General features: G+C 44.4%; 1 protein-coding gene across 2 annotated transcripts; it reads right to left on the reverse strand.

Moving 5' to 3' along the window:
- Window positions 1-5,230: 5,230 nt before the first annotated feature.
- Window positions 5,231-9,210, reverse strand: zbtb2a (zinc finger and BTB domain containing 2a). 2 transcript variants are annotated; one of them, XM_063224176.1, is made up of 3 exons: window positions 9,059-9,210; window positions 8,055-8,237; window positions 5,231-6,839 (listed from the first exon to the last, which is right to left on the reverse strand). In XM_063224176.1, the coding sequence occupies exons 2-3, from the start codon at window positions 8,225-8,227 to the stop codon at window positions 5,444-5,446; spliced, it is 1,569 nt and encodes a 522-aa protein (XP_063080246.1). In that variant the 5' UTR covers window positions 8,228-8,237; window positions 9,059-9,210; the 3' UTR covers window positions 5,231-5,443. The 2 variants fall into 2 exon arrangements, with proteins under 2 accessions (XP_063080246.1, XP_063080247.1); XM_063224177.1 differs by lacking the exon at window positions 9,059-9,210 and adding an exon at window positions 8,409-8,875.
- Between the last annotated feature and the right edge of the window lie 1,526 nt (window positions 9,211-10,736).

Here is a 10,736-nt window from a genome sequence, read left to right on the forward strand (position 1 = left end):
AAACTATTATATGTTTTATTTAAATAAAAGCAGTCTGCGTACATCATTTATCCAATGTGAAGACGGCTTGAATGAAACAAAAAGGGTTACACATTGTGCCTTGCCTTCCTTTAAAAAAAAGAAAAAATGTTTTGGTCTTTTACGACTTTATTTGACAGGACAGTTTGAGAAGTGGACAGGAAGGGAATGGGGAGAGAGATGGGGAGGGGTCGGCAAATGACCCGGGCTGGGAATCGAACCCGGGTCAGCCGAATTGTAGATGAGTGCCCTACCGGTTGGCCACGGCAGGTATACATTGTGACCTCACAAGCAAGGCCAAATATGCTACCGATTAGTTATACTAAAGACCCTTCGTTACATTAAAAGTGATAACTAATTAACGGTAATTAAAAGTCAATGCATGCTTCAACTAATGTTATTATCAAACGAAGCCCCAAGAGGTAGGACTCGACTCTGGCCACTGGACCTGCAATTTTGTCCGTGTTGAGACTGACATTACAAAAATTATATTTGTTAACATTATAATTATATCATCTATTTTAAAAGATTTTTTTTGGCGTTTTATGCCTTCATTGTGACAGGACAGTTACAGAGGGACAGGAAATGAGCAGGGAGAGAGGGACTGGGATGGTCGGGCAAATTACCCGGGCCTGAACCAACCCCTCGCCGGTGCAGTAACCCAGACCCCACCATTAGGCCACGGCAGGGCAATAATTACAGTCTTAACATTTCTTAACGGATAACCAAAATTAGGTCAAATTAAAAAACATTTTTGGTTTACACATACTGTAAATTCATGAAGGTATTGATTAATATCTCGAGCAAGAGTCAGCTGAGAATGTGTTTACTGGGGTAGTTCCAGAGAAAATAGATGAGAAGGAGATGATTCCTAAGGAGTTTCTTCCGGAATCAACATGCCTAGAAATCATGCAGCCACGCTTTAAGGTGGTTTACTATTTTTAATCTTTGGTAGTGCGTAACGTGGCAGGGCAGTGCAACATGCCGATGGAAAGATGGGTGAAGTGAGAGGGTGCAGGGCCGGCGCAAGGCATAGGCACACCAGGCAGTCGCCAGGCAGTCTTGAAAGGCACCAGAAATGCAAAGAGTTGGAATGTCAAACGAAAAAAAAAAATCCTTACACTTATCACATTGATAATAATGATGCATGGACACGATGCAGATTAGCAATGTTCGATCAGATGTATGGCGCTATATTCAAAGATGACAATTTCTGAATGCAAAAAAGATGGGGGTGCTCGTCTAGGGCACCAAGTTGACTAGAACCGGCCCTGAGAGGGTGTGTGTCTGTCTGTGAAGGGCTGTTTTGATGCTAATCTGAGGGTGAAAAACCTTATTGGGCAGAAATTGCTGTATGGCCATACAAATCAATTTAAAATTGCTCAGGATTTGGTGCCTTCTTGAGGTTTTTGAGCTCTATTTGGGCTGAAAATGATCCACTGCATCTGACATCAATGCAGAATGTGCCTAGAGCAGGATTTTTTTCACCGTGATGATCATAAAGTTGGTGAGGCTGTGTTTTTGTGAAGCAGTTTAGTATTAACTTGATTGTTTTCCCGCTGTCATTAATGAAAAATCACACCTGAGGTAATAGATAATATCTTATTGAGCTATCATTCAGTTGTAATGGGGGTTTGATGATCAAATTTTGATGATCCAATAATAATATGTAATTAACAGTGAATATGAATAGAATTTGGGGCTGTGGGACCTGGTCTGTCTTGGGCACAGTTAAGGTGGTACTAATTAATTAATTAATTAAGTTGAGAACCATGATTTAAAGTACCCATCAAATGTTTAGAACTGCAATTTCAGTGTATTCTGCTTTAGTTTAAAATCAGTTTATTGTGTTTATTGAGTATCAGTTTTTTTGTGTCTCTTGTGCACACTGAAATGAAAGCATGCAAAAATAAGCAATGAGTTAAAAAAAGACACCATGGAATCCATTTAGACATTACAGATAGCTGCATGTGAAAGTGAAAGCCCACCTGAGAAATTACAACTCCCATTGTTGTAGTGACATAGCACTCCACAACACACAGTGCTCACTGCACACAATGAAATTGCATTTATGCCTCACCCATGCAAGGGGGCACTGCGGCGGGACAGTACCAATGCGCAGGGTACCTCAGTCATGGAGGAGGATGGGGGAGAGCACTGGATATTTACTCCCCCCACCAACCTTTGTCCAGAGTATCCATAGTCATTTGAGTAATCAAAGTGGCAAAGTAGCACCCCCCACTACTAACCAGGCCAAGAGCAATATAAATATTGTTTCTGATCTCCGGAAAAATCGGGAACTTCACCCACTTTGTCAGGAACCAATTAACCAAGCCAGCTCCAACGGCCCTGGGTAGAGGTATGTTCAAGGCAGTGACATGGTTTAAGCAGAGACCAGTGGTAGAGACGTTCTATTGGGACAAGAACCAAGCAAATATTTGATTTAAACTTTGGCACAGCCTTTTCTGGCCTCGACCAGTAGCAAACCAAGTGAGGCGGGTCCACCATGCTGTTTGGGAAACGTTAATTGTTATGCTGTAGGTCAGACCAAGTCTCGAAGAGATTTGAAAGTCAATGATAATCAGGCTAGCACCCCCACTCCACTCACACACACACACAGAATGGGCTCTATACCTACAAATAGACCTCTGCTCACATCAGTGTATGACACTTGATGACAAGAATGACATATGAGAGAGGTGAATCTAGAGCTTGACTATACTGTGCATGTAGTTCTAATTTGTTACACGAGTATAGACGAGTATATAAACTATGAGAGGAAAAAAGAAAATGGCCAGCCAAGTTTCCAGTGTCACTGGAACCATTTCAACATCGATGACATCAAAGTGCCTCTTCGAGTTAAAGCAGAATATAACATCACCCCCTACTGGTCTGGACTGGACATAGAACTCTATTTCACAAACACCTCTCACACACAAGCCTTCAATCAAGACTCTTCTACAATGGCAACTTTTAGTTTTAGTTTAGTTTTAAAAAGACACCCGCTACATCTTGATCCTCTTTCACAACGGTGACGACAGAGGAGCTGTCTGGGGACACAAGAAATACTGATATTCGCAAGAACAAGACCTCTAACTGATTAAAGGTCACCCCAAAAGACCTAGGTATACTAATTTCAATGGAATGTTATGTTATTCGGAAATCTGCCAAACATGGAACTGTAAAGAACCTCCTCAGACATAGGGATAAGTCAGAATTTCTGATAGAAATATATGCAAAGGTTGGTGAAAAAACACCTAGATCTAACATCTACAGACCAAAGGCCAGCTTGGAACAGTCTTGGGTAGTGGTTCCAACAACCACCATGTCAAACACTACACAACACACTACACACCGTCATGGGTAAGCAGTTAGGTCGTCAGACTTGTAGCCCAAAGGTTTGACTCCCGACCCACCAGGTTGGTGGGGGAAGTAATTAACCAGTGCTCTCCCCGTCCTCCTCCATGACTGAGGTACCCTGAGCATGGTACGGTCCTGCTCCCTTTGGGCGCCATTGGGGGCTGCCCCCTTGCATGGGTGAGGCATAAATGCAATTTCATTGTGGGCAGTGTACAGTGGAGTGCTGTGTCACAATGACAATGGGAGTTGGATTTTCACATCTTTCTAAGCAGGATTTTTTGGGTGGAGACCAAGGCAGACCCCATTACGGTACCTAGTAGGCCATAAAGGTAACACCTGATGTTTGTTTAATGTAAGTTTTATGGTCAGATGAAGCAGAAGTAGAGCTTTTTGGTTTTGTACACAAACAGTAGTATGCTTGCATAGTCTGCAAAAAAGTAAGGAAAAGAACGCCCCACCAAAAATAAGATATGCATGGTGCCAGATCCATAATATGGTGTTACTGCTTTGCTACATTTGGTATTGGAGGCCTTGACTGTATCACAGGTACCATGACAGGTATCATCCTTTACAGAACAATGTTTAACCCTGTGCTACAACAAGAACACTTGACTTGAGGTGAAGATCATGTGCGCTCCAGCAAAACAAAAACTCAAAGCAGACATTCAAAGGCACACTGGAATGGTTGGACCAGGAAAAAATATAAAGCAAAATGATAAGCACTGATTCCAGATGTACCGTAAGGCAATCTTGGGGGAATGTGAAATCTGTCATTAAGAGTCCTGCTGCACCTGTTCAAGAAGGTTGAACATATTGCAAAGGATGAGAGGGGGAAAATACCACCAGAAAAGTGCAGGTTGCTCATTGATGAACACAAGAAACATTTGACAGTCGTCAAAGCTGTCTAAGGGAGTGAAACCAAATATTAAGGAAGGGTGCCAATGTTGTTGTACAAGACCCTTTTCATATTCGTTTCCCTTTGAAATTACAAAATCTATTCTATTATATATATTTTCTTAATATCGTTGGACTTCCAATTAAAAGATTCTGGAGGTTTAAATTGTGCTTATTTCCATTTATTGGTAACACTTTAGAATAATGGATGCAAAAAAGCATTATAAAGACTTAATAAATAATTAACTATTGATGAACAAAACATTAACAAACGTTTGTAAATGATTAGGAAATGTAAACAAATGCTTGTAAATGACTAGGAAATGTTATGTTAATATTTCATATTTATCAAACATTTACAAGTTGCTTGTAAATGAATAAAATAGTCTGTTATAAGGTGTGTAAAATCTTGAATATATCATTTGTAGATATTTTATAAAGCATTAATAAAGCTTAGTTAATAATAAAAACATTAGTTAATGTTTTATTCATCATTAGTTCATTATTTACTGAGTCTTTACTAAGGAACATTATTATAAAGTGTTACCCATTTATTTCTGGAGATCTTTTTTTTTTTTTTTTAAATACAACTCAAGGGTGCTAATAGAGCTTGGTGGCGCTACTGTATGTCTGGTTATAGAATCTGAGCTTTCAGACAAAATGTTACACGCTGAAGCATTGTCAAAGCAATCACTTGAGAAGTGACAGCAATGGGTCCCCCAAGGTCACATTCCGGTCAGTAGAAATACATGCAGCTATTTTAATTACTCATCAAGGTGGAGATGCACAAGATATAAATACTGTACTAAATATTGTACTATTTCTAACATCTACAACTAGACTTGCAATAAGTATCTGGAAAAATCAGGGTATTCTCATTTTTTTGACCAGTAGTGTTTAAAGGGTTAGTTACAGTATAAGACTAAATGGGAAAAAAGAGAAGATAGAAAGACAGACAGACATTCTTCCAATCTGAATAAAAAGGTTTAATCTCTATAAAAAAGTAAACAATATTTCCAATGGTAGAAAATAATTTATAAGTGAACACGTTCACTTATACATCAATTTGAACAGTAAGCACAAGGTCAAACGGTACACAGCTAAATAATTATAATTAAAGAAAGGCATGTTCTTGTCCCATAAACACGTGCACAATGGCCAGTTCTTCAATTCAGCTTTCAGCCCCTTCAGACAGAGCTGGACTTGCATCTCTTGAGCCGCTGCTTTGGGCTGTAGTTGTAGTAGTATCTTGAGGGTGCACAAGAGCCTGCACGCTGGCAGCTGCTGTGGTGCTGCAGTGATGTTTGAACACCTCGGCGGGGCTACTGAAGGGCATGGTGCACGCGTGGCACTTGTACGGCCGGTTGGAGGGCAGGAAGAGCGCCTCGGTCTGGCTGCCGTCCACGCCGTCGCACAGCAGCAGGCACTGGGGGTCCACCATGGTGTAGGCGTCCTGGGTCAGCAGGCGGCAGGTGTGGCGCGCGGCCTGGCTGGCGCGGCAGAAGGACTTGTGGCAGGCGCTGCAGCGGTACGGCTTCCCCGTGTGCGTGTACATGTGCTCGCGCCAGTGGCTGCGCTGCAGGAACTTGCGGCCGCAGGTGGGGCACTGGAAGCGCCTCCGCTTCTCGTCTCCTCCCATCATGGCGCTATCCGCCGCCGCCGACCCCTCCTCCAGGCGGTCGATGTCGGCGATGTCGGAGGGCGGCGGCGTGGAATCCTCGCCCTGCTGCTGCATCAGTAGGGACGGCGACTCCCTGTCGCTGTTGACCACGTCGCTGTCGGCTCGCGTGGCCTCTTCCTCCGCTTCGGGCTCGGCGAGAGAGCTGTCGGGCGTCACCTCCCTGCTTCTGTGCCCACCAGTACTACTACCCGCCGCAGCCTCCTGGGGATGTGACGCTGCAGAGTCCACCTGCTGGGCGCCGTAAGTGCTGAGGCTCAGCTGCGCTGCGACCGCGGTGCCTTGCTGGAAGTGCAGCAGCATGTGCTCCCGGAGCTGGCTGCGCTGGGTGAAGAGGCTGCCGCAGCGGCTGCAGGTGTGGTGCTTCCTGCGGGAGGCGGTGCGCTGGGCGATCCCCACCTGCACGTGCGGGAGCGGGAGTGGGAGCGGCGGACACGGAGAAGGGGCCACCGCGGCCGAACTACACGCTGCCGCCTTCCTCTCCACTGACAGTACACTGGGTAAATCAGAAGAGGCGACTTCCATCATGCCTGCTTCACGCTCCTGTTTGGGCATACTACAGACTGAATTCTCAGCGCGAGTAGGAGAAGGGGAAGGCGGGCGCTTCCGCTTGTTGTGAGGGGGCGAGGTGGTGGGGCTCGAGGAGGAGGTGAGGTGCTCAGAGATCTGAATGCCGTACAGCGAGTTGGCTAGCACGGCGTTCTGAATGCTGGCCTGGATATCCAAGCTGGCCTCCTGCAGGAGAGGGTACGCGTGCAGGAACTTGACTCCTTGCTCCAGTCGCAGGGGGTCGATGAGCTGAGGGGTCAGCTTTCCCGTGTACATCAGGTTCAAGAGGTAGCTGAAGATCTCAGGCTGGATGTCCGCCGGCTTCAGGCGCACACACTCACTGCAACAGACAATAATAGAAAAAACACATTAATGCCTACATGCATACCAAGTGCACTAAATATCTACCGCTTAAATGTCTATTTAGACACCTACTTCAGTTGCAGGACACAAATTGTCAGCGAGGGGTAGCGGCAGATTATGGACCATTCAGCCTGAGAGAAATATACTTTGAACGCTGCAAGGGGTCGTTTCAGTTCTAAAGAGGGGGCGGCGTGGTGGCTGTGGGACGTGATCCCCCCTGCGGGAAGTACGTGTCCTGCAACTTAAGGAGGAGTCTGAACTAGGCTTACTTTGTTGCTGTACAACAACTCTTCCGCTTAGCACAGAGGTGTCAAACACATTTAGGTTCAGGGGCCACATGCAGCCAATTTGATTCCAAGTGATCTTGACCAGTAAAGCAATTTCTGCTCCATATCGGAATCAAACGGCCAGTCAAAACAATTCAAGGTGGAAGTTGGAAGTGTTGAAAACCTGAAATCTAAGACCCCTGCTGCAACTCTGTAATGGGCTAGAGATTTACTGGTACTTCCTTTTTTGACGCTCTTTTTATATTTCTCTACAAGTCTGAGGGCAGATTGAATTACCTGGCGGGCTGCACCCAGCCTGGGGCTTTATGTTTAGACACCCCTGAGTTATCCCTACACCTGTATCTGCCAATCAAGGGTATCAAAGTACTTCAATTGTGCCTTGATGACAGAAAAATGGTAAATGTTCCTGTATGTAATAAGTAAGGGTTAACGTTCGGCGAGAAGGTCGCTACCGTGGAATAGCAGCACGACAGAGAGAATCTTTAGACCCCGACGCGGAGCGGGGACATTTCTTTAGGCCTATGTAATGTTAAGATTGTTGCTGCGCAAAACAAAACAGTGCCGTTGTGAAACACCGCTAGGCAACAGCTAGGTAGCCAGGACAACAGGTGTTGTCTATCACAGCAGCTGATTAGAGTCTTGTTGAAAAGTCGCTTTAGCAGTGAAAAGTCTTGTTGCCATTGACAGCGGTCTGTTATAGACCAACCCGTCCGTTATCGAAAAATAACAGACGTGCGAACGTTGGGGAGCCCCGTTGAAATGAATGGAGCATTCGACCGATGACCTCACAACCATATAATAATACAATGATAATGTCATGTCTGGTGGGTGAATGCAACACTCCTGTATGTGGTAGGCCTAGTTGTGCGGTTTGTGTGGTAGCCCATCAAACATCACCAACGTACCTGTCCTGGTGAATGAAGAGCATTCTGAAGTAGTTGGAGAAGGCAGCCAGCACAGCCTTGTGAGCTTTAAAGAAAACATCTCCGATGACTACAGTGCAGTCGCAGAGAAAGCCAAACTCCCGTTGTGCATTCAGCCTTTGAAGAAGCACCAAGCCATGATGAGCCAGCTCCATTCTCACATCCCTGGAAACACACAAGCATATATACATGATCACTACTTGTCATGACAAGGCAGATGACTAAACAGGCTATAATATGAAAGCATACGCCAGATTTAATTTAGCGCGAAAAAACCCTAAACAAAACACGCATATAACAACTTGCAATGCCTGCATACATAAAAAGGTTGTTCACCTCAACGGTGTGAAAGGAAAATGTCCAAAATAAGCGAAATTTCCAACGACTATTTCCGTGCACGCTTTGCTGTCAAATGTTTGTCAGACATCACTTCCTCCCCAAATGCGGTTGCTGCCGTCTCGTGCAGTTCAGCAGCTTGCTTGCCCAATCTCGCGGTTCAGGTGGCCTAATGAAATCTACCGGACACTCCCGGTGCGCTATTAACTTGGTTGACCACGTTTTGCTAAATGTAATGTAGTTCTACACTACGCGTACGCATGGCAAAAGAGTAACTTCTGTGATAATAACAGGACGCGATTAGGGACCTAAAAGTTAAACAATGACGTTATGTAAACATGTCAGTGGCAGAACGTTACCGTTGACACTCGCTGCCAAACCTTCCGTTTTCAACATTTTTAGAAATTAACGGTGAGCTCCAGATCTTATATTGGAGAATACATACAACCATGAATGAATCCAACGCTAAATACAAAAAGTTGACCATTTACTTAACATCACAGACTCAGAGTGCCTACGGGAAATCGCCCTTCAGTACGCGACCAACGTTCAGGAAGTCTGGCTGTTTGCCCCACACGGAGACAAACGAGCGTTGAGTTGTGTTATTGTTGTTGTTAACACTACCAATTATTACAATACCGGCTACATACCTTTAAATTGTTCTCAAAACGTGAATACGGAACAGTGGTAACTGTGCAGCTGAATAGTCTTCTGTAGCTTGTTTTGCCCGGTTTAACGACTACCGACTGTGTGTGGTGGTCTGTCTTGCTTCTCGAGGCGTTTACGTTGTGATCACATGACTAGTTTCGCGCGTCTTGGGGGTGATAGGGCGCCTGAAAAACCGCTTCTTCTCGCGCCCGCGCGCGATTCCAACTGCATGCAAGTCGAGTACATTGCCTATTCCATCTTGGCCCAATGGTTGTGGACATGGCCGTAGTTACATTTGAGGCTACCGAGGTCCGGACCTCGCCTATCGTGAGAGGTTTTTTTAATTATTATTATTATTTTAACGGCAAATATGACCAACTGAAACACACAAAAAACATCTATAAACCTTTGTGAAGCGTCCTTTGCAAACTGTGGTTAACATCCATGAGCTATGTGTTCTAGTTTTGCCTTTGTGTTCTGTTTTTGAGAGTAAACCAGATTGATTAATATATAATTAAGTGGTGCGACTCGTGGGAGAGAACGCAACTCAGCCGACATCGCAAGTGTTTGGTCGCGTTCGTGACAGAGCATTGCGCAAAGCAAAATTACCATGCTTTCTGGTTGGAAAAATGCATTGAAATGGCAAAGTGTGCGTGTGCAGCCTGCGCAGTAATGTGCCGTCACGAACGCGCCCATTAAGCACGCGCTTGGTGAGATCTCCGCTTTGAGAAAGCCCGCGCTTGATGAGATCTCCGCTGACAGAAAGCCAGCCGTTGTATAGCCTACATAAAGCTCATGCGTAACAAGTAGGCTATGGTGTCTTAAAAAGCCATTTGAGTCATTATTTTAAGAAGGCCGGCTGCTGCATCAGCTGCTGCATAAAGGTAAAAGCAGGATATCCGTGAAAGGTAATTGATTGTAAATTGGAAAGCATATGTGATAAACACTGACAGAGGAGGTCACCGGAACATCTTCAGGTGTGGATATTTTCCTGTTAATTTGGACAAGTGCCAAGACTATCGACGTTGCCACGTCTTCGTCAGAGTCAATCGCAGTAAAATATCCACACCTGAAGAGGCTCCCGTGACTACTGTGCCTGCATAGCCGTGACGCATCAGATGGCTCAGGAGCGCGGGGGATAGGCTACTTTTCTTTCTCGTTGAAAGACTTTTGTCCTCTGCGCTTGTGAAGAACTATAACAAGTAAATAAAAACAAAACGTTTGATGCGACTCTAGGAAGAAAAAAGTTTACTCCAAAATAGGTGGTTTGCACTACAGAGCTATCCCTGTATCTTTGGAGGAAAACAGCTGAAGTGTAATTTCATTGGGAGAAAAATATGAATGGCTGAGCAACTTGCCATCTGAGGATGTAGCTTATTGTGCAACTTCAGGGTCAAGCTTTAGTTTCCTTACAAAGGGCTTTACTGACTGGGAGGATGCTGTTTATAATAAAAGAGGCATGATACCAAAGCATAGCCATTCAAAGGGAATAGGCTGAGTTGGCTGAAAACTACAACATATTTATTATTATACATGTCTACATATTTACTATTTCACATTAGGCCTATACATTCATAGAGGAGGGCCCTATATATAGGCCTGTGTAGCCTATATTTATTTATTTTATGAATTCATTTTTAATTTATATTTTATATTAATAATAAAATTTCGGCGCGCGCT

Source organism: Engraulis encrasicolus, chromosome 19 (assembly GCF_034702125.1).
Source record: "Engraulis encrasicolus isolate BLACKSEA-1 chromosome 19, IST_EnEncr_1.0, whole genome shotgun sequence".
NCBI lineage: Eukaryota > Metazoa > Chordata > Actinopteri > Clupeiformes > Engraulidae > Engraulis > Engraulis encrasicolus.